This window comes from Gallinula chloropus (genome assembly GCF_964237585.1).
Source record: "Gallinula chloropus genome assembly, chromosome: 3".
NCBI lineage: Eukaryota > Metazoa > Chordata > Aves > Gruiformes > Rallidae > Gallinula > Gallinula chloropus.
In genome coordinates, this window is record NC_140087.1 from 96,480,373 (window position 1) to 96,504,745 (window position 24,373).

The window sequence follows — 24,373 nt, forward strand, 5'->3', positions numbered from 1 at the left end:
GCAATTAGTTTCAGATTTTGTCATCTGCTCTATCCATTTTAATAAACAGACATATCGATCAAACAAATTATCCTGGTATTTAGTTATGAAGAACTGCGGAGTTTCAAAGATAAATATCATTCCCAATCACAGCATTTAAACTTCTGTGGTATTTTATGTCTTCTCTCCATGAACTAATCTGCCATATTGTTTCATTGCTTCACTTGCAAGGCTGGAAAGCTGATGAAGTGGCTTGCTGTGTGAACACACATGAATTAAGGAAAGCACAGATGAAAGGGTGGTATCTTTGGGTTCTGTTTGCAGCTGATGCAGTCAAAACAACTTCACTGGGAAAGCCCAATGAAGAGAGGACTGAATGTACTGAAAAATAAAATGCTGAATTAACCCAGTTCATTTTCAGTCTTTCTCATTTTTAGTATGTTTTTCTCCACAACTTGTATAAAATTGAGCACTTCCCAGTCTTTGGTGCATTTGTCTGTTGTCAAATTTAGTTCACATTCTGCCTACGAATTACATCCCTCATTTCTTTAAAGAGCGTTTTTGCAGAGAATGTTGGCTTTTTTACAGCTAAATGCATACCCATAAAAATTACTCGGCAAGTAAAATTTGCAGTGCTGTTTTGTGAAAGACATAACAATACATAAAAATACATCAGAGATCCTAAATGTTGATTGTTGTTGTCTTGAAGGCTGAGCCCTAATCACATGGACAGCAGTGGGGGCTTTACTTAGTAAAGGTTAGCTGTTATCCATGAGGTCTGTTTGGTTTTATTTGACTGTAACTCCAGGAACAGCATGTAATTTCTAGTTCTTCCTCAGCTCTTGTTGAATGTATTTCACAGTTTACTAAAAGTAGAGCATGAAGAGGGGTCAGATTTTAGAATTAATGGGTAAAACTTTTATCCTGATTCATCCTTCTAATCAGGCCAAGTGTGTAAGGAAATCGTTTTTCAGAGGAGAGGAAACTGATGTGGAGAGAGACTTAAATTCCTCACAGAACAATTGGAGCAACCAGAAAAATTGAAAGACCTAAATGGAGATTCATATTTCATTGCTATTTAAATTAACAATGCAAAGCTCAAGGTAGGAGTAAATCTGAATTGCTTCCGTAACTATATGCATATGTGATCTGACATGACATATAAAATGAAGCTTTGTAAGAGTAGGTGGCTTGAAAGCACCTTGCCTTATCAATGTCCTCTTGTCAGAGGAGGCAGTAAATGAGTGAGACACAGGGAAGCTCCAAGTTTTGCCTCACCATTGCCTTTGAGAGCAGCTGGTAGTGGATGCGTTGGTAGAGGAGAGGGATTTAACAGTGTATTTCTCATCTTTGGGTGGTTTATGGCTAAAAATACTGTGAGCAGTGATGGGAACACTGCATTATGCAAAGCTTTACTTGTAGAGTTTAAACATAAATAATAGATATTTTGGGTGTGAGCACTTTTTCCCTTAGATGTTCCTGGTTGCTGATGGGTGTTTTTCTTGCATATTTTTTCCCTGTGGAACCGCATCACTTCCAGATTTCAGATGTTTGGAAGTAAGAGGGTGAGAAAGCAGCACTCTGTGCCTCACTCTGAAATGCTGCACTTGTATATGTGCAATGGTAGCATCATTTGTGCCCCTTCGTGTGTGGAACGTGTCACTGGGAATTGAAACTTTTCCATCTGTGAGCCTGGTGAGTTGGAACTGAAGCTTATCACTAAGGAGGAAGCGATGGCAATCAGCTGTAGGTGGGAAAGAGAAATAAAGTAATTTTACCTGAATGAAAGAAGACTTAAAAAGAAGGGTTTAGGTTTTCATTCTCTGTAGAGGCAAGCCTCAGTCAGGTAATGCATTTCAAGTGCTTGTGCCTTAGAAGTGCCTGACAGCATTAATTTTTGCTTGTATTTCTTACATAGTAGGATAGACCCTTTGTGTGAGAACCCTTGTCTATCCTGCTGCCTCTATTTTTTTGACAGTTCCAGATGGGTGAAACCACATCATTATGTCTGTCCTTAGTTCTCTTATCCAGATTTCTCTTTCTGGAGTCCTAAAATACAGCTATATTTTTAATTCTTCTCTCGTATAGACCACGTCTCTCCCTTGCTCCGTACCCTTACTGTCTTCCTCTGTATTGTCTAAACTCTGTACCTTACCAGTCTGTCTCCAGTTATGGTCTTATTTTGTGATTGGCTGACAAGGCCTCCATTCACTCCTGAAACAAGTAGTAGTATGATGCTGTCGCCAAGGCAAGCTCCTGCAAACTGCTAGTGCTATTCCCCAAGCTGTCCTGATACGTGAGCACCAGCAGGGACGTAAACAAGAAATATTACCAGTTCTGATTTCATAAATCCCTAAATTCCAAGCTAGGTTTGTTTGACCTGAGATTTTACTTTCCTAGAGACTGCTTCAGATTGTGAAGGTTTGTTGGATGTCGCCTGGTTCTTAATGAGTGAAAATGAATAATTGGTACAGGCATGGAAGGCTTTGGGAGAAGCTGAGGTTGAGTTTCCCACAACAGAGAGCAAGGCAGGGTGTTTAGGCACTGGCCATGCTGGAGAAACGGGTTTGTACCATTTCTTTATATAACTTTGTGATTCTGAGTGAATGTTGTGAAACAGATTTCTTTTTTTTTTTCCCTGAGAGGTCATAGATTAATTACACTCTGATTTCTGAGTGCAACATTTGACATACCAGACTGTGATTTGCAGGAAGAATATTAGAAATACCAGAGAAAAACCTATTGTGAAATGAATTTTGTCTTCAGAGCTCGAGAAATGATGAATGAGTGCTCTTGGTGTTCTGTATTCCACAACAACATGAAATACATTGTTGAATAACTGTTTATTAAATGACTAAAATCCCTTCTGTGCAGTAGACACAAGTGTCTAAAAATAAAAAATAAGAATTTAATTAAATAGCCTAATTTATTCTCCCCAGAAGGTTGTGTTAAAAATTCACAGCCAGTTTTAATTCCTGTTTTAAGTCTCTTTTTGAGTGCTTCACTTTGCAATCTTAATGTTCTTATAACACATCTTTTTGAGTTTAGTGCAAATTGGTACTGTTAATAGAAAGCATATGTTTAGAAAAATCAGTGCTCTTTATAGATGAGTAAGGCATAATGCCTATCAGGGCTTGGGTAAATACCTGGGTGAATGTAGAAGAACCTGTTGCTTATCTAGCTGTTCATGTAGGCAAGCAAATATGAACAGAGAAACAAATATAACTTAGCAAGGCAAAACGCTGCTTGAGAAATTGAGTTATTTTTGCAAGTCTGTCACTAGGTGGAGGAAATCCAAACTTTGGTATTTTCACTATTAGAATGAAGAATGAAGCAGAGAAATTTGCAGCTTATCTAGAAAATGGAGAGGTTTTGTACTCCTGTGCTGCTCTTGTCTTTCCCCGTGTCAGTGTGCAGACAAGGTCTCTGTTCTGCTCCTGCATGCTGGTGGCATCTGATGCCATTGCTTGGAGATGGTTTCAGGTGGTCTTAGGGAAGAGAGGACTGCTCAACAGCTTCTCCCCAGGAGCATTCAAGGGGTGTCACCACCACCTGTTGCATTTGGTGTAATCCTGATAATAAACGTGTCTTCCAGAGAAACTGTGCTTACTCACAGGTGCTGTGATCCATGCAATCAACAGGCGTTTGTGGAAGGGGACATGGGTGTCAGAAGGATCTAGCCCCTGAATTTGTCCTTGGGATAGAGGAATGACAATCTGCAACGTGCAGTGAGATACTTTAGTTGTCACTTTTTAAATCAAGAATTTTCTAATCTGGAGCCTCTTCGGATACATGGTACCGTGCTGCTGTGGTGTAGTGTAGGTTCATAAAGTAGGTGTCAGTCTGTTAAGACTGGAGGCACTTTGTTGTGGTACTTTCCAGGCATGTAAAGCAGCAGAGGCTCTCAGTTTGTGTGTCTGGTATATTAGAAAAACATCTGCAATTTATGTCTCTGCAATAATAGGTAAAAGCAGAGAAACTCAAGTTGATTAATTAATTAACCATTGAGGGTTTATTCTGATGATCTACAGATCAGGTGATCTAGGAAGATGTGTTTTTCCTTCAGCAGTTCCTGCCTCACCTGTGTTTTTGAATTACCTTGGCTCCAAGAGCACTTGCTGCCGCGCCTCCCGCGCTGCCGCTCTTGCCTTGCTACTGCCGGTGGAGGGGAAGACCAGAGCTGCCTGCTTTGAGCGGCTCCGTGCTTGGACTGGGACGTGTATTAACGCACCTAAAAGTTGAAACCAGCCAAATACAGCTGCTTAACTTGCCACTTCTTGTGAGCTAAATCCAGAGGGCTCGCAGTTTTGCTTGCTGTGGCAGCAGATGGGATGTTTGTTTCTGATGTGGTAGGTTTAGTTTGTTTGGGTTTTTTCCTCTCTCAAAAAGGGGACTTGCTGCCTTCTGTCAGCTAGAAGCTCTCATTTCCCCTTGGCTCTCCTTTCCCTGTAAAGAAAAGAAACTCTGAAGTTTTGAAGGGAAGAATGAGAGAGTTTGCTGAAGATGAAAAGGACCGGAGTGTAAAGCTGGTGGAAGCGATGTGCTGCATGGGTCAGTAACGTGCTGCTGGGCTGGCAGGGCTGCCTTTGGGAGAGAGCCTGGCTCTGCATCTGGGAAGGGAGGTGGTTTTTTTGGTGGGTTTCCTTCCCTAGCCGGGTGTTTCTTTCGTACTAAGCTGCCTCTTTTCTACTTCACTTTGCCGGGGGATTGGCGGGGGGGGGGGGGGAGGCTAGTTTCGTATGTTCCACTCTGAGCTTGAGCACAGTGAATACTGTTGCACTGTGCTTTCTCCCTAGCACACATCTGTTTTTCTGGAAGCTTTTGAGTTCTTGATTTAAAATCATAAATGGGGTGTGCGGGTGTGTGTTGTTTGTCTTCCTTAATCCTGTGTGTGTTTGTTGGTTTGCTTTGGTTTCTTTTCCCAACCTGTCAAGTGACAGCGTTCCTCCTTGTTACACATTTGTGTGTGTCAGGTAGAGAGTTCTTTGGAGTGCATGTATATTAAATACATATATATATAAAAGGAATAAGGGTAATAAGCTTAACTTCTTCTGCTTATGATGGCATTTTAATTGAAAATAGGGTTGAAATTAATAGTCATTGCATGTTCTAATAAGATACAAGGAAGTGGATTTAAAAAAAAACTCTTTTTTTTTTTACTGTTGTCACAGTAACATTTCCCAAAGCATGAACTTCAGTGGTAGTCAGTCAAAGCTAGCTGAGGTACCTTAGGAGAAAAGACAAATTGTACACTTATGGGCTGGAATATTAAATCCTGCAGTTGGGAAAACTTGTATGCCTTTTAAAACAGCCACCCATAATGGAGCAGTTACAAGTGGATTTCTTTTATTGCCTATATTTGCTATTCTATACACCAACAAACCAGAGTTTCCACCTTATTAGGAGAAATAACTGATGTTGGAAATGGTGTTTTGCTAGAAAAAATGATAGGAAAATAGATATGTAGCAAAAGCTTTTCTTAACTGCCAGATATTTTCTCCAATAGTACTGCTTTGGTTTTTACTTCTCTTTTTTTTTTCTTTTTTGAGTTTTCACCTAGAATAAGAGAGCGTGGAGCTGCGAAGTGGTGAAAAAGCACATACTAGAAGCTTGGAGGATCTTGAGTGTCATGGAAAAGGGGTTTAGGGAGCAGCATCTGCATGTGAATTCAGTGCAGTGGGTAACTGTGGCTGCAGAAGTTATAGGTGTGGTAAAGGGTAGAAAAAATTAACAGAAAAAATATGTCTATGACTCTTTAATGCAAAGATAGGTACAAGCATGTGGAAAGTCTGTGAGTCACATGAGGGTGGACTATACAAAGCAAAGCCTTCACAGGCTTCTGCTTGTCTTGGTTTGCATTTGTTCCTGAATACTCACTTCTCACTACTGTTGGGAACAGCATATGGTACCCAGTTTGTCCCGGGATGGACTCTTGTATGATCTCATGCCATTTTGAAAGATGTCAGTATCACACCAGAGACTTGAAAGTCCATGAATATGGACCTTCTGTTAATTTTATTTTTTTATTACTTACGTTACCTTTGACCAATCTGGAACCAGTATTTTTATGTAAAATACACGATCTGATTCAGTCTCCTAGTGAAGGCAGTAGCTGCAGGAGTCTTGTTCTGCTGCCTGAGCTCATTGCTCATTCTCAGCCACACTACAGATAGCCCAGATCAATGAAACAGCTGCAGTTTTGTTGTACTGGGTCTTAAGGGATCTTGCTATTTTAGGCTTGCACAGATGGTCCCTGTCCTAATGCACTACAACTCCTGCTCAGGGGAGCTCTGGCATTGCGGATAGGCTCTGTAGCAGTTGTACTAGCTAGTGAACATACATAGGTTTGTGGAGGGCAGTAAGGATGGTGAAGGCTTGGGAGTGAAAGTCTCTTAGGAAGAGAGGCTGAGATCCCTTGATTTGTTCAGCCTGGAGAAAAGAAGGCTGAGGGGAGACCTCATCCCGGTCTATGGCTTCCTGACAACGGGAAGCAAAGGGGCAGGTGCAAATCTTCCCTCTTTAGTGACCAGTGATAGAACCTGAGGGAATGGTATGGAGCTGCAAGAGGGGAGGTTTAGGCTGGGTATTAGGAAGAGGTTCTTTATTGAGAGGGTGGTCGGGCACTGGAACAGGGTCCCCAGAGAAGTGGTCACAGCACTGAACTGAGTTCAAGAAGCATCTGGATGATGCTCTTAGTCCCATGCTCTGGCCTAGCTGTCCCTGTGTGGAGCCAGGAGCTGGACTTGATACTTATGGGTCCCTTCCAACTCAGGATATTCTAGGAACTCTTATGCTGGGTTAGGGTTTCTCTAACATGGCTCTGTAGAATACATGCATGCACCTGTTAAATTCATGGCTGAGAGGCTGGTGCCATTGCAGGAGTTTTGTGGTTTTTGACCATGGGGGGGGATTTAGTCCACACCCAGCAGAAACAGATCCTAGCTCAGGAGCTGGCAGGGCTCACTGAGAGCGCTTTAAACTAGGTAGGAAATGGAACAGGGAGGAAATGAGAATCACTATAGACAAGGCTAGGGGAACAATGCCGTGCCTGGAGCTGAGGGCAATGGCCCAACTGAAGTCCATCTTCACTAATGCACGCAGCACGGGCAACAGACAGGAGGAGCTGGAAGCCACTGTGCAGCAGGCAAACTACGACTTAGATGTCTTCAGGGAAACATGATAGGACCACTCCCATGACTGGAGTGTGGTCACGGATGGCTGTAAACTCTTCAGAAGGGACAGGCAGCATAGGAGGGGTGGTGGTTTTGTATCAAAAATAGGGTCTTGTATCAAAAATAGGGTCTTGTATCAAAAATGGGTGCGTTCTTACTCTGAGTCTGTTGCTTTTATTGTTTCTTGTCAATATTATGTGGGCAATCACTGATGCTGACCACCATGCCGAAGGGTGAACTGTTGTCAGTGGCCGGGTCCTGTATTTGGGTTACTGAATATCCCTGTCTATATTGTAGAGGGTTAAAGGAGAGCCCTTTCCCTGGTTGAAGCTGTTTCATCCTTGCATGTTGAAACAAGGGTGATGTTATAGTCTAAAAACCATAATGATTAAAAAAAGCCCCCTTTCATATAGTAAGAGGTTTTCTACTGGTAAATATTTTAATAATTAATTAGGGCTTAGAGGCTCTAAGTATTATTTATAGCTCTTAAGGGTTTGCCTTGATCTTTCTTTAGTACATTTTAGGGAATGGTTGACTTCTCTTAGGAAGTTATATTTTCGTATGGTAGTGCTGCTATTGTACCAGCCAGGCTGTGGCTCTGGAGGAGCTTTGCCTGGAACTTCTGCTGAAGAAACTGTTGCATGACATGCTGTGACGTACTGCAAAAGCGTTTGTGTGCTGTTATTTTAATTAAATATTTCAGAGCTGTAGCGGGCTATTCTGGTTTAAAAATGCTAATTCTGTAAAGCTGTCCTTTAAAAAATTTATAAAAGACTTAGGCATCGTTTATAGAGTTGTTGAAACCCCTTTTTTTCTGTCTCTTTACCTCCAGATGAGCGGGACAAAGTACAAAAGAAGACCTTCACAAAATGGATAAATCAGCATCTCATGAAGGTCAGTTGATATTTCTGTGATGTCTGGATGACTGATTACTACAGCAGTGGTTGTGGGTGTGGCTAAACGTTTGATTTCAGGATTCAGCTCTGTTACACATACTAAGGAAGATCTTAAATTGTGAGATTTATGCAGGTACTTTGACTTTGGGAAACACTGGGGTGGGGGGGGGTGGGGGGGGGAAGCATGTGCAATGCTGCTGTCTGATATCCCAAGGTGATCTATTTGGATACTTGCATTTGAAATAAAAATTAATCAAAGTTGAAGGGACATGATTTCTTTATACAAAACCTGCATTGAGGGCAGGGAAATGACCTTGAGAAGGATCACACTAGATCATCCCATGGCATCAGTATGATGCTCATGGATTAGAAATGGGGGCTTTCTAGGGCTGAAAATCAATTTTCAGTATCTCTTTTGAATAGCAGTGAACTTTGCCTCAGGGACAGAGGACATCATTTTAACAACATGTACAGCTTTTAGTCAACAGAGGACTAAAAGCTGCGAGTTCACCTTCACCACATGGCCCTTCAGTTCTAAATTTAATCTGCTGTATCAGTGCCAACAGTCTAGCCCAGACATTTCTCTGGAGAAACAGATTGTATAATTACTTAACTTAACTTGCTTTGATTTTAATTTTTTTTTTATTCAGAGGCTGAATTCATGTAGCAGTCACATTAAATAAAAATGTATCTGCAAACTGTCAGAGTTGAAATTTAATTAATGAGTGTAGTGTTCAAAAACTGTTAGAAAGGTTTGCTTGGGATCACTTTTTTAGGGTGCAGTTTGTTCTTGTGGCTGTATTTGTGAGTGTTTGAGAAATACTGTACAAAACAGAACTTCTTTGGGGACGTGTTAAGATTTTTTTTTTGTCATCTTGAACCTTTAGAAGATACAGAATTCTGGTTTCACATCTTTTGAGCCAAGGTAGCTTTTGGAAATGGCATAATTTGGGGATCCTAGCAAGTCCCAGATGTGAAGTTGGTCCCAGTTTTGTCTTTAGCAAGAGACCTCTCTTCCAGAGTGGTCTTTTGATCCTTCCTACTGTGACTGAGTCATCAGGACTAGTCCTGACATCAGCCCCTGTGCAGCAGCACCTAGGCACAACCTTTCTGTGGGCGGGGTGAGTTCGGAGTCACAGGATGGCTATGAATACTGCTCATACCAATAGGTTTTCCTTTGTGGTTTTGCTAGACCTAAAGGAATTGTGCTGCATAGAAACAGCTGCTCCAAGGACCTTTTCTATGTAGACACCTCCCTGTAATCCTGAAGTACCCTTGTGGCTCTGTGTCCTTGCAGAAGTCCTCTACTTGCTAATGAGAAAAGGATCCCTTTCTAGATTTGCAATATAGGAAATGTATCCATTGTCTGGTACTTCAGACAAATTAGATTTAAAGGAAAAAAACAGAGGAAGATTGCCAGTACTCTGGCAGCAAAATGCAATCACCAAATAAACCATCAGGCATTTCCCCTTCTAATTGAAGGTAATTGTTACGGTGTTTGTAGGATCTACTAATCTTTTTCTCTCTTAAAGGTGCTTTTTGAAAATGTAGTTTTAATTTTCGGTGGGAAGTGGAAAAGTCCATCTGAAGCTTTTTGGAGAGCAATCCTTTATCATGAGTTTAAAATGATGCCTGTTTCTATTGGAGAGCTGTGCATTGAAAATTACATTTTTATATACAATTATTTTTACACAGTTTTAAAACATGCACAGTCATTGTTGCCGTACCATCAACCTCGTGGGAGTAGCTTAAAAAAGATTTAGACTCTAAACCTGTAAGGAAATCAGGGTAAAGAGTTCACATTAAATCCTTTGGCGTGCTTGTCAAGGTCAGTGGCCTTAGGTCTTCATCTTAAGAGTTGTCAGAGTGAGTGATTGTAGAGATATGTAAAGGTAGATATATAGATATGTGTGTGTCTGTACTGCTGGCCTGGATTTTCATCTCAGATTGCTTGCTGTGGCATTCAGCTTGAAGGATTGCTAGCTTACACAAATGCAGTATGACTGTGGCTCTTCCCTTAGCTGGAATTTATGTAATAGCTCAGCTGTATCTTTGGGAAATAGTTTTGGTGATACAGGTATCAAATTTCAGTTCTTACAACTTTGTTTCTAGGACAGTGACTTCCATGGAAGTCAAAACTAAAGGAAGAAAGGTTTAGATTAGATATCAGGGGGAAGTTTTTTTACAGAGAGAGTGGTAAGGAAATAGTTTTGGTGATACAGGTATCAAATTTCAGTTCTTACAACTTTGTTTCTAGGACAGTGACTTCCATGGAAGTGAAAATCAATCCTTCCAATTCTCTCACTTGAGACACACAGACATATTTAGAAAAGAGTATATCAATGGAGGGATTGCAGAAAAAGTACCACCATAAATGAGTGCATTTCTAGCAGATTCTCCAGGCCTGTGCTGGACTATGTGTTCAGTTAAATCTGAGTCCTACTTTTCAGCTTTGTTACCTTGGATTTAATGCAAAAGACATGCAACTAGTATTTGCCTGCTCACTTCCAGTAGCTTGTTGCAGACTTTTTTGTCAATCAAGTCATTTCAGGTGTCTCGATAGCTTTATTTGAGCCAGTTATCCCCATGTAGAGAGAATCAGGTGTCTCAGGTGTTGACTTCCTCAGGGGTAGATGAATTGTGTCCTAGAAGTACTTTTGCTCCGCTGACTGAAAAAGGAGGTGAGCGTGCTTTATCTGCCACTGTATAGGGTTCAACAAGAAGTGGAAAGGATAGAGGTGGTCACTGAGTAAACACACACATCAAGAAGGCTGGGAAATACTTAATTCATTAGTTGCATTAGATTCAATATATCTAAGTGTGTAGTATATAAGATTCAGTGTTTTGAGTTTCGTGTTTATTCAGCTGACTAGTTAAGCGTTTACTTTGCTAAACTAGAAGCATAGTCATTGCAGAAATACTTCTTGCAACTGATCTTGAGATACGTAGTTTTAGAGAGGTACATAATGTGTTATTTGAAAAATTAAACTGTTCAAGTTATCTTTGAATTCCACAGTTTAAGATCAAGTGGACTGTCACTACATTTTTTAAATGCTGAAGTTTTTCTTTTGAATTGATAATAGGTTTTCCAAGGGTTGATTAGAATGTTGCACTTACTATGGCTACTATTTAATGTCTGGTGGTGGGGCTCTGGTTTAAAGGTTATCTTTAACTTCTTGTTGACATTCGGGCTGGAGAGGTGAGATAGTGGCCTTCAGACCCGCCTGCTGCTGTGGTATGAGCTTCCAGGGAGAAACTCTCATACCTGTGTAGTGTGGCAGTGGGGTAGAAACTCGCCTCAAATTATTGAGAGCGCAGTGCTTGTTCAGCCTAGTGGAGAGAAGGCTGTGGGGGGACCTCATTGAAGCTTTCCAGTACCTGAAGGAAGCATACAAACAGGAGGGGAATCAACTTTTTAAAAGGGTAGATAATGGCAGGACAAGGGGGAATGGATTAAAACTAAAGAAGAAAGGTTTAGATTAGATATTAGGGGGAAGTTTATAGAGAGAGAGTGGTAAGGTGCTGGAACAGGCTGCCCAAAGATGTGGTGGATGCCCCATCCCTGGAGGTGTTCAAGGCCAGGTTGGATGGGGCCCTGGGCAACCTTGTCTAGATCCAGGCCCGGAGGTTGGTAGCCCTGCCTGTGGCAGGGAGGGGGTGGGGTTAGAACTCTAAGATCCTTGAAGGTCCCTTCCAATCCAGACCATTCTGTGATTCTCCAAACCTGCCTCTGTTTTCAGCAGGTGTTTAACTTGCCCGCTGTCAAAACAGGATAATTCCATTACTTGCTACAGTGTTAAGTAACCCTTGATGTAACAAGAATAGGTAAATTGTAGAAGAAAGGGGTTTCATTCTAGTGTGACATTCAGGTGGTCCTAAATCACACAAAGAGAAGTCCAACATCAATGAAAGCCCACAGATTCTTCCTGACACCTCCTTTCAATTCCAAACTCCAAAACCTACGGAAAGAATGAGAGAAGTGTGACATACAAGGAGAGGATGAGATAAAAATCAGAAAATAAAAAAAAGTAAAACCAGACAAATTCTTATTTGTTGTTCAGTTCCTTTCTTCCTTTTTCAAACCAATTAAAAAACACTTTTGTAGTGCCAGATCTTAGTCTTGACAGATGAAATGGGATCTTTTGAAGCATTTAAAATTTCTTTATTGGAAATGATGATGTACAGAAAATAGGACTAAAGACCAGGCAACCACAGACTGGTTAGATCAGAGCTCTGATGGGAAAATACAGTGAACACGCAGGTATCTTTCCTGCAAGGGCAAATCTTTCTTCTGTGTCATGGAAGAAAAGGTTGCACTGAACATCTTGATGGACCTTCTAGCAGTAATATGGGATGGTGGTGTGTCTGAGCAGCTCCCAGGGGATGGAGTGCTGCCCTGCCCAGGCACCATCAATAAGTTCCACCACCCAGTGCCTCCTGTACCATGGGCTGGCTTGGGACCCTCGGCTGGCCTCACCTAGGGAGAAACACACTGGTGAGGGGAGTGACAGGCAGCATCCCTGCACAGTCATTAGTTGCTCCAAATACTTGGAAAGGTCTTATGAGCAAGAAGGCTTTTATAAGTAGCAGGACTAAAATGCTTTTAACTGTTGCTTTAAAGCTTGGTGTTGAAAATCATGTACTGTGTTGCAGTGATAGTGTATTAGAGAGAGCAGGCAGCTTTTGTTGTGCAAAGACCGAATGAATAATTCAGAGTAGAAACCTGAAGTTATTGATTCGTGTGTGTCCTTCAGGCAGTGCAGGGTTTGCAAATGGCCACTGAGATCGATTGCTGGGTGAAATGTTCAGGTACACCCTTAATGGAGAGGGACTTTTCCTGATGCAGCACAGTCATTCCCTTGCTGAAGGCCAGTGCTTCTCTGGTGCTAGTGGTTAGTATTTTAGACAGTGCCACTCCACAGTATCTTCTCTTTAGCCACACAGTTAGTCTGTTGTTTAAAATTCCCTACCTCCTTTTAGAAATGAACACTCTTTAGCTCTAGTTCATATTAAGAGATGAGGCACCTGGTGTTAGTCTAATGGTACTGACTTAAAGGGAAATTCTCAATATAAAACCTTTAATTTTTGAAACATAGTTGGAAAAAGCATGTGTTGATTTTTCCCCACACACCTGTGTTAAGGGATGAAGAGTGTGTGCTGTGGTAATGCATCTAAATGAGTCTTCCATGTATTCCTCCTAGTTATTTCTGACAGCTGCTGGAAACTCTGTTGGGAGCACATCCTGTAAAATCCCACTTACAACAGGGCATGCAGCTTCCTTTAGGCATTGAGTGGGGCTAAAGTAGCAACATTTTCTCCAGTGTTTTGTTTTTCAGAATATTTCCATTTCTCTCCTAAAAAATTTTGCTGTCGTGTTGAGTATTCTATCAAGCCTTGAAGTGTTTTTCTCATTCTGAAAAATAAAGAAATATAAGTCTTGAAGAAGATCATGGTATAAAGAATTATTCGACTTTGTCATCCCTGGAAATATATATAATTGTGTTTTTTTCATACTGCATCACATACAAGTTTTTAAAAACATTTCTACCAACATCATCTTTCATCTGCATAGTGTAATCTATAGCTGTTTGCAAAGCTGATCAGCTGGCAAATTCAGGATTTTTTTTTTTTTTGGTGTTTAATCCAAGTTTAGCCAAGGGAGGAAGGTAACCAAGAAATGGTATGGAAAAGTAGTGGCAGAATGCCAGAAGTTAAAGCTGGAAAAGAGGAAGAAATTGTACAGAGTTTTAAAGGCTAATGATAAACTGCATCAGAAAAATATCTCTACAGACAAATAAATAAATAAATCCAAGTCAATAAAAACTGTGCCACAGAACTCAAGTTTATTTGATCCTCTTTAATGCATTCAGACTTAATGACTAATTGGGAGCAGGAAAGAGAATAATTGAAAACAGTAAATTAAATATGCATGGAATATATGATCACTTGAGTACATCGATATTTTTTTGGCATGCAGCGCTATTGAGCCATCTGAGCATACTGTATACTTTTATGATCCGTTTTATTGTTGGGATTTTTTATTGCTTTATATAAGTGCTCATATATAAAAGAACAAATATATGTAAAATTAAGTCTACCATGAGATTGCTGCGTGATGAAATAGAACTTCTAGAATCAATATGTTTCCTATGATGGACTAATATATTAATGTATTAATTAATTCTCTTTTTGTGGGGTCATTGTTTGCAGTTAGCTCTCAGCATAGGTTTTAAATAATATTATTCATTCCTTAGAGATTGCAAGAGTTAAAATTCTACCATTTGCAATTAAAGTGCTGGCTTTTTAATTAATTGCTAAATTATGCATGAAATTATTTTTTATCTATATACTTTTGATGTGTCTGTATTTAATAATCATTTATGTATCTGTTTAGAAATGCTATGGCTTGATCTTGCTCCCATGGGGCCAGTGTAACTGTGTCATTGGCTCCAGTGGGAGTGGTTTTGTCCCAGTAGGCGAAGTCCAGACAGCAAGAAACTTCAAACATTCAGCCATAAACATCACCTAAATAGTTTGTTCTCCGGCAGCATTTTGTGTTTGTTCTCCAGCAATATTTGGTGTAATTTGGAGATCTCTGCTTGCCCTGAGGTCATACAGATGTGTGAGAGCATGAGCACCTAAGAAGGTGTTAGAATAAACGCTTTTTTTTCCCTTAGAGAGGCACGTGTTTTCTGCTAAAGGCATTTAGGGTGCTTTGAACAGGGGCATTTAGAGATATTAACGTAACATTTAAAATCCTCCTCTACCTAGCTTACCTTGACTTTCATTGGAATGACACTGTTTGTGTCAACCTTACGCTCCACCCCTGCCTAAAGCAGGTGAAATATATTGTCCTTGGCCAGTCAGTACATCCCTGCAGTTTTAAGCTGTGAAGGCCAGATTTAGTGACAGAGTTTGATGTACCAGGGTTACATTTGCACACCTTGAACAGTTCATCACTGAGAAGTTAGTTTGGCAGCCCACAGTATGGGCCTGGAAAGATGAAGGCAAATTGGACGCATGAAGGGTGAATAAAGCTGGGTGTGCTGTATGGCTGGCCAAAGAACAACAAGTGACTGTGGTTGCTGTTGATTTGAGGCATTTAACAGGGAAGTTGACAGTAGATTTTTGGTCACAAGCTAGCATCAGAAGGACAGGACCATGTAGCAATGGGGAAAGTGATTTATCCTGATAACTGACAGGAGGAGCAGATGCAGGTACCCTCGGCAGCTTGTGCAAGAAAGAGGCATTTCATGGCACAGCTTATCCCCAAGCACATGTGCAAACAGTTTGGATGGGCACTCACTGTTGTCTTCCCTGCCTGCTGCAGAATTTAGGGTGGCTGCCTCGGGTAGGGACGTGTGTCTTGTGAGAGATGTGCCAGCCTGAAACACCTTCGGCCTGTTAGGTTCAAATGTCTCCAGCAGAGCTGCTAGTTCGTTAGTCTGGGCTGATGGGGAGGGAGTGCTTCAGAGTTTAAGGAGGGAAGGTAACTTAACAGCGAGTGATTGCAAAATCCTGGGCTCACCTTTCAAAGTGAGGAGAGAAGTGAGAAGCAAAAAGAGGACAATGAACAACTGAGCAGCAGAACTGGGGAAAGTGATAGGAAGGGTCTCCTGGGGAAGTAATCCAGGAGAGGGAGGGAAGTGGGAGATCTGGCAGTCATTGAAGGCATTTGTGTGACAGGCACAAAGGCAGGCCCCAGGCAGGCAGGACAGGTAGGCGACATCATATAGAATATACTGCTGCTTTTAAGGGATGTGTGAAATACAAAGGAGACATACAAGAAGTGGAAATAAGGGCAGCAGGACTAAAGGTTGGTATAAATGAGTTAGTAAAGCATGGTGGGGTAAAATCACTCAAGTAAAAGGTCCAGGAGGAGTTACTGTGAGACATAAAAGTCCATAGGAGAAAAGTTCTGTAATTATGTCAGAATATGAAGAAGAAAGGGAACGTATGAATGCATTACAGAGGGAAAAAATGAGAAGTAGTATTGAATGATATAGAAAAGTCTGAATTGCTCTGGCGTTTTCAGTCTACAACAGACTGACTTAACAAGACACATTTTAATAAGATGAGGGTGAAATTCCGGTAAGGAAAGAGCAGGCTGAACAATACTCAGGCAAGTTACATGCTTTCTGGTTGCACAGCTTTATTCACCCAATAGCTTGGAGCCAGTTGAAGTGATACAAAGCATTTTATAATTCTATCTAGGAATTCATAGAGGACAGGGGACTCCTAGGAGTCTGCAGTTATAGCAAGCATAGCAGCTCTTTCCCAAGCAGAAGAATGGGGAGTTATAGACCTTTGCAGGGTAATTTCTCTCCCTGGGAAGACTGTGGAACAACTGGTCTGTGAAAGCAGATGGACAAATGGGCAGGGGTGTATGTGGTGTATCTACATTCTTTGACCTACCGCTGCAGGTAGAACTGGCACTGGGATGAGGCAATGCTATTGGCTGTTGCCGCTGTCATGGCTGACAGAAGCTCTGGGAGGCTGTACTCACGAGCAAGGATCCATTGCCCTTCCACCCAGACACGGCATCAAAGCACCTTCTGCTCTTGCCATGCCGCATCCTTAAGCAAGGGTTCAAGCTCTGGCACTTTAATTCTTGCAGTGATGCCCTGTTCCTCTAATTTTATGGCTGGCTCAGCCCTTTTGTCATTTTGCTGGCAACAACTGTCACCCTTGCCCTGACACGAATCTTAAAGCTGACTTGGTTTATGCCCAGGGAGCTCCAGGAAGAGTTCAGAAGAGCTGTGCACCCTGTCAGGGGGCCAACATGGTGCTTAGGTGACAAGGAGACAGCTTGTAATTCCACCTTTTCTGGAGACACATGAGTGTGCTTGTGGGTGTGCAGTTGTGAAACTCCTCCTGGCTCAGCAAAGTCCTGATCTTTGTGATGACAAGAGGTTTGCAGCTGTCTGTAACAAAGCAGTCACAAGATAAGTTTTCGTGGAAGATCAAGGACAGATTGTGATAATTTGAGTTTGTTTAGTCTGAAACAGAGAAGACTTGAAGGGAGACTTGATAATGTTTTCTTAGCATGTAAAAGGTGATTACCCAGAGGTTGGTGACCAAGTGTTTTCTGAGGCTTTAAGAGAAGGGACAACAAACATTCAGCTTAGTTTACAGAAGAAGATTTAGGTTGAAGATTAGAGACCAAAATTCCCCCTTTCCAAAATACATGTAAGCATAGTAAACCCCTGAATTTTCAAGAATACATTAGAGAAGTATCTCTGGCATGTTCTAGCCATGTTCAGTCTGCTCCACTGTACTGGCTCAGGTGAGCAGATCTTCTCAGTCCTTTTTAGCCTTGCTGTTGTATTATGCTGTGACAGCCTAGTAAAGCTCATCCATCCCTCCTCTGGCAAAATAATACTCAACTTCTGAGTCTTAGATCTGATCACTGCCAAGTTCTTTACCAAAGTGACTTCAATCTGCATCAATTCTCAGACTCTTTTTAGAGCTTTATACACAAAAGCATCTGAACAGTGTACTGCATTGAGCAGAAATCCTAAAGGGTTACTAAGGTGCAGAAGAGGGAGGAGAGAGGGACATGCTGTGCATTAAAATGACAACTGGTGCAAGAAGTGTTAATGGGCTGGGAACATGTGTGATGTCACATGGGCCCTCACATGACACGTCACATGTGGCATCTGTCCCTTGTGCTCACTGACAGCTGCTACAGACTGAAGGTGAAGTAGATACTAAAGCTGTCTGGACATCTCTATAACTTTAATATTTTAGGACTTTAAATTGTAGCAATAATGGAGTAGATACAGACATCTATTGACACAAAATGGGTTTCTGCTGAGCTCATGACTCTATGCCACATGGACTCCACTCAGATGGAATTACTGATCCCAGTATGCAAAGTTACAAGCAGCCAACCCAGACTGTGAAAGTGTTAAAAACAGTGAGAGCACTTCTGTGATGAGAATGATGAATATGGGGAATGGGACCCTGGAGGTGTTCTGAATAGCCAGACCAGTGTTGGTTGGAGAGAACTTGCCAGCCTATGCCTCAAAAAGATAGGAGATGTGTGAGCTGGAATGGAGCCAGGATTTATTTTTCCATAGGAGGTGGAAAGAAGGATTTTTTGACACTTGGGAAATTTGGTTAAACAACTTCTGTACAATAATGATGTTTCAGAGATCACACAACTGTTCAAATTCAGAAAAAGATTCATGGGTGTCTGTGGTTATGTCCTACTGCTTGATATACACGTACGATTACAAACCTGCTTGCATATTTACTGACTTGGTGATTAGGAGAATGTTGGAGTGCCTTTTATGAAACCAAATACTGGAAGATACAAGGAGAAGTGTAAGGACAAGATTTAGCAATAGTCTGGATTTTTAATTTCGTTTGTTGTTTTGTGGTGTTTGTGTTCTTTTGTGGGTTTGAGGGTTGTGGGTTTTTTTCCATTTGGTTTTGGGTTTTTTTCCTTTTTTTGTTAAATTGAGCAATATCATATTTACTATAAAGCTATGAGAATATATTTTTTATTATTATTGAGTAATCCAAACACATCTTGAAACAATTGAAGCCTGGAGGGGAATTGCAAAGTAAAGGATGGAAAAGCAGTGGATTAATTGAATGATTATCTGAGAGAAATGTTAAAATCTTAAAAAAAAAGTGACTGATATAAGCTTTTGGATGGAAGGACAGGGTTTTAGAGGGGTGGAACACATCAAGGGTGTTCAAAGCAACAAGTTCTTGTGCTAATAGAGTGTAGAGCATTGGCCATGTGCGGAAGCAAAGGATGAATGCATGGATGAATCTTTGGTTAGAAAGCATTTGTTACAAAGAATGATCAGCTGTTGAACTTGCTTTATGCAGGAGACTTGTTGAAGTGTGACTAAAGAAAAGTGTTTGAAATCATAAAGGAGTTTTATGAAATGGAGTAGCATTGGCTGTGTCTGCTGTTTAGGATAATTAATATCCAGGAGCAAAGTCAAACAGCTAGAAAGTTATTCCTGGCTATGAAATAAAGAGCTCTTTATTTTCAATGAACTACAATAAATGTTTCCAGCAGAGTGGTTTATCAGACTGGTAAGGAAAAGAAAAGAGTGAAAGTGAGTTTTGGCCCACTGAACCCAAAACTGGGTTGGCCAGACTTTGCTTGCAAGTAGACAGGTGACCAAAGAGGCTAGGCACAAGTTTTTTTTCCCTTGTGCCATCTGGATGCTGGCCCTGGCTGTGGGCCTGAGCTGTTGGTGTCCTGGGCAGCGGGTGCCCAGCGCCAGAGCACGTGGTCCTGCACGGGGCCAGGGGAACAGCACCATCTGCAACGCCCTGCTCTGCTGCCTGTGCTCTGCCCCCGGGGACATCACTGTTACGGGGTTAGGCAGAGATTAAACTCTGACAGAACTTGGGTGCCCGTTGGGTTTTAACGGGACAGGTGCAGTTTATTACAGGATCCAGGAGAAAACAAGGATCATGACCAGGGTGTGTATTTAGTTTGTTTTTATTCCAGAAATAAATTTTGGGTTTAAAGTAAGGAGATTGGAAAACATGAGAGACTCAGAGGGAGAATGTTGATCTGCATGTAATTGCTTCAGCTCCCTCATGCCTTGGCGTGACATCAGGTTGGCCACGGAGCACAGCTCAGTACCTTGCTGCCCATCAGGAGGGCAATTACCCAAAGTAGAGTGGCCCTGCTGCTTGTCGAGTGATCACTGTGTGTGCTTAAGTAGGGGAATCTGAGGTCTGTAGAGTAAAATGTATTTGAGGAAGTGTCCTTGCTTGGCACATCAGTCACGTGGGAATATTTTGACAAATCCGATACTTTGACAATTACATGCTGCATTTAAGCCAGGATCTTGTAACAACCAGCTCAGAGTTTTAGAATGTGTCAGAAATTGTGCTGTGTGTGTTGGCTTAGTAATTTATTTTTTTTTTAATAAAACTTTCTGCATGAGAGATTTTTTAATTCTTACTCTTTTCTTGTGGCATATGCTTACTTGTTACTTGTTACTGTGCAGTTAGACCTGCCAGTGTGATTCCTTAATTTTCAAAGGTGAAAAGACCAACACATGCAAATTTTCAAAACCTGGGAGACCCGCGTCCTTGTGACTAGAGCAAAAGCTCTATACAATTTGTCTTTTAAATACAAGCTTCAGTGCATTTTTGGGAAGCTCCTCAGGATGTCAGGATATCATGCAGTGCCCACAGAGGTTTTTCAGTGGTCTGAATGCCAATGACATTTTGTGTGGAATAGTGTAATTACAGGAACCCTTAACTATCTGCCTTTATTCTTGGAGAAAGCGTTTTACTGTAGCTGGAGTGAATGGCAGTCTTGAGGGATCTTTTTTCCATGGCATTGAATCAGATTCTTAAAGAACAAATTTGAAGTTTATTGTGAAACTTGGGGTGGCCTTGTGCCAGCAGTCTTTTGGACTTATCAGTGACCTCATGGTAATTAAGGCCTGACCTTTTTTTCCCAAACACACCCGTTACAGTTCTAACTTTTGAGCCTTATCCCATTTTCCTTTGAAAGACTGGTAATGCTTTATGTCTGTGTCCGGCATTTAATTAACTATGCTTCCAGAAGCGAAGAGAGCAGTACTTGAAAAGACTTTCCCAGGCTCTGTGGTCCTCTATTGGATCTGTAATATTATAATTCTTGATGATGCTTGGGGATGACACTGATTTTATAAGGGCTTGTCAGCTGAAATACAGTTTTTCAAAAGAAATGTGATCCAGATTTGATTCTAACTTTTGGCTGTTCTGGAAGCTGTAAGCAAGGATCTGGTTTAATGTGTTGTCTTAAACAGTCAGTTCAGCTTAATTATAGTGTAGATAAGGAGAATCCCCTTTTTTAATAAAGATGCTAAATTAGAATACTCTGCTGTCTCTACCCTTAAAAAGATACTTAATTTTCCAAAGCAGTGAGCACAGAACTCTGCCTTATTTCCAGGGCCTACATCCTGACAGAGCCACAGTAGTTGCTTCACCTCCCTCAGGGAGTTCCTGGTGGCCTCTGGGAGTTCTAGTTATTCCTGCCTGATCTGATTATGCACTCTCATCTGCCTCTTTTGCTTTCACTCTAGATTATGCAGCACATTAATGTTAGTATAGAAAGGAGCAGTAATAATTTCACTCGAGAACGTGATCCCTTGCGTTGTAGGTGCTGGTCTGGAGCAGATTGTACTGTAGTATGAGTTCCCTAATTGTATGCTGGGTGTGTACCCGCTGAATACACAAAAGGGCCACAACCCTATTTTCCTGCCACATTTACTTCTGAATAAGAAAAAGACTGTGATTCTTCTGTGTCTTCATAGAATCATTGTGGAACCACAGAATGGTTTGAGTTGGAAGGTACCTCAGAGATCATCTAGTTCCAGCCCCCTGCCATGGCTAGGGACACCCTGCACTAGCCCAGATTGCCTAAAGCTCTATCCAGCCTGGCCTTGAACACTGCCAGGGAGGGGGCAGCCACAGCTCCTCTGGGCAATCTGTGCCAGGGCCTCACCTCCCTCACCGGGAAGAATTTCTTCCTTATATATAATTTAAACCTACCCTCTTTCAGATTAAACCCATTACCCTTTGTCCTGTCACTGCACTCCCTGATAAACATTCCCTATCCAGCTTTCCTGTAGGCCCCTTCAGGGGCTGGAAGTCTCCTATAGGGTCTCCCCAGAGCCTTCTATTCTCCAGTCTGAACAATCCCACTCTCTCAGACTGTCTTCATAGGAGGTGGTCCATCCCTCTGATCATCTTTGTGGCCCTCCTCTGGACTCCCTCCAATCCATGTCTGTCTTGTACTGCATACCCAGAACTGGACACAGTACTCCAGGTAGGGTCTCACCAGAGCAGAGCAGAGAGGCAGGACCCTATGCTCAACTGAATTTAGTTGAATAAGGTCAGCTGGCAAAGGTTGACCTCAGTCTGTTCAGGGGCACCAGGGCAGTAGATCAACTGGGTTGGTGACTGCTGATGACAGAATGTTGCTGAGTGGGAACATTTGTCACTGGCATGGGTAGTGGAAGGCCATGTCTGTCCTTGGCTTCACTAGATCAACCCAATGGTGTATTTCTTTGGTTTGGTAGATAGGGTGGATATGCAAGCCATTGGGAAAACTCGCTAAGGACTGGGAGATCTGAGGTGTCAAAACATCTTGGTAATAGTATGCTTTGGTTACTAATAGGTTTAAAGTCATAAAGCACATTAACTTTTGACCTGACATGAGTGAGGTCACATGCTAAGGATAATATATATATATGTTGCAACTAGTTTTAGCTGTTTTCTATTTTCTTGCAATTTTTTTGATCTAGCTGGTGCTGTCTGTTAGCTCTCATTATCTAGGTCAAAATCGATGGGTAGCTGGTATCATTTAAATTGTCAGATACTGATGCTATTGTTGCTATATGTGTTTATTACCCATAACTTGGTACTATTTTTTTTCCTTGTTAGTAAAATGAAATGTAATGGAATTGTGTGAGTGTAGACATAGATGTGAATTTTGTGTGTGGCAATTAATTTGTGTTTGTAAATTTATCATGAAAGTGGCTGTATTTGAGAAGCCATGATGAGGTATATCTGATGTGTTAAAAGATGTGTAAATAGGAGTGAATTTTTGGGTATAAATGGGGGTCTTTTTTGTGTTTGTCTGTGCAGGTTCGAAAGCATGTGAATGACCTATATGAAGACCTAAGAGATGGACATAACTTGATCTCACTTTTAGAAGTCCTTTCTGGAGACACCTTGGTAAGCTTTTTAGATCAGAACGCAGTGCTCACAGATTGTTACACATACATTCACTCTGTTTGTTAACTCTTCCCATATTGACTGCTGGAGGTTTCTTTGATACTTTTCATGATCTGTGACTTTATACCAAAGTTGTATTTCTGTTGGTGAAATGTTCCACTATGAACTCTGTGGGGGAATGCAGTCCGTTCTCTATTTCTTGTGGTCAGTGAGACTTCCTTTCTTAATAGGGTAATGCGCTATTTTTTCTGTTCTTCTCTTTTCTTTACAATTTTTCTTTTAACAAGTACTGGACGCTTAATATCCCTTCGCATTAAAGGGAGTAACTTACAAATAGCAAGGATAAAATGTCCCTGAAATTGTCTAACACACTCCTCAGGTGTCATTTCCTTTCTTTGTGAGCATTACTTCCCTTGCTTGGTATTTGTTCTCTTCATTATGTTCTTCTTTTCATGCTCTTCTTTTCATTTGTGGTCTGTCTTGTGTTTTTGCTGTCCTGTCTCCTGTCTGTTATATTCATTAGCCAAGAGAGCGAGATTTTTTGAAGACCTTACGGTTGGTGAGTTCAACAGAAGCATGCGCAAATGAACAGCATGAGGATGTGGAGGATGAGGATAAGGGGGTAGGTGCCGACCCCCGTAACTGTACTAACGTAGTGTTTGAAGTGTGGTGTCTGCTCATGTAAATTCTTAGCTTGGTGTGCTGCGGTAGCGTGCTGTAGAAAAGACAAAAGAGCTCGCATTGGTAAACCAGGAAACGTGTGTTTATGATGGAGGTATGGAAAGGACAACTTTCTGTTCAGCCTTTTTGCGAACAGCTGAAATGCAAACCTTGAAGATTTCTGCTTCATTGCTTTTATTAAACTGTACAAAACCATGGCACCAATGTGCACTGGACAACCTTATCAAGGTGTTACAAAATAATCTTTTTTTGTATCATAGGGAAATATGATAATTCCATTAAACAAAGATTTTTTGGTTTTATTTGCAAACTCTATTGCCCATATACATGTTATTTATTCAAAGGCTCAAAGGCTCTCCTAAATGAAGTCAATGGCCAAAAATTTGATTTCTCTTAATTAGAAGCACCAGTCTACTGGGCCCATGGTGTATTTGGCAAAATACTGGATAATACTTTGAAACGAGGTCATTCAGATGTGCAGATCTATTTGTTAGAATTTATCAAACGTAATTGGAGTTTTATCAAAGCAGATAGGCAAAATAGAAGTTAAGTGACAGCTCTCTGTGTAGTGACTTCTAAGCATACAGCTGTTTGCAGGATTTATCTTTCTCCCAACAACTGCTGAGTTACCATTTCACTGTATTGTAACCACCCAGAAGGGAAATATCTACTTACAAAGTGTCAAATGCCGAGTGCTTGTTAGCCCAAGTGAACTGTACAATGCCTCTGTAGACCTCGCATTATTAGTGTTTGCTAAAGCAACTTGCTGCCACAGGGTCCGAGTGCCACCTTGGCTCCCCGTGTGTTGCGTTGCAGTGGTGATTTCAGTAGAATTTGTGTGCTTTTTTCTTTTCCTGGGGCATAACATAACTCAAAATGCTGCAATTTAGCTGAGTGTTGAAAGAATATTTCCCCTCTGAGATGCTATAC

General features: G+C 41.3%; 1 protein-coding gene across 1 annotated transcript in view; it reads left to right on the forward strand.

Annotated features, from left to right (window-relative positions):
• The window catches only part of DST (dystonin), a gene marked incomplete at its 5' end in the record, with an annotated part of 301,073 nt that overhangs the window by 88,158 nt on the left and 188,542 nt on the right, over window positions 1–24,373 (forward strand). Inside the window, 2 exons of the mRNA XM_084262411.1 lie at window positions 7,984–8,045; window positions 22,673–22,762. Of these exons, the coding sequence (XP_084118537.1) occupies window positions 7,984–8,045; window positions 22,673–22,762 (152 nt within the window). The remainder of the gene's footprint in view (window positions 1–7,983; window positions 8,046–22,672; window positions 22,763–24,373) is intronic.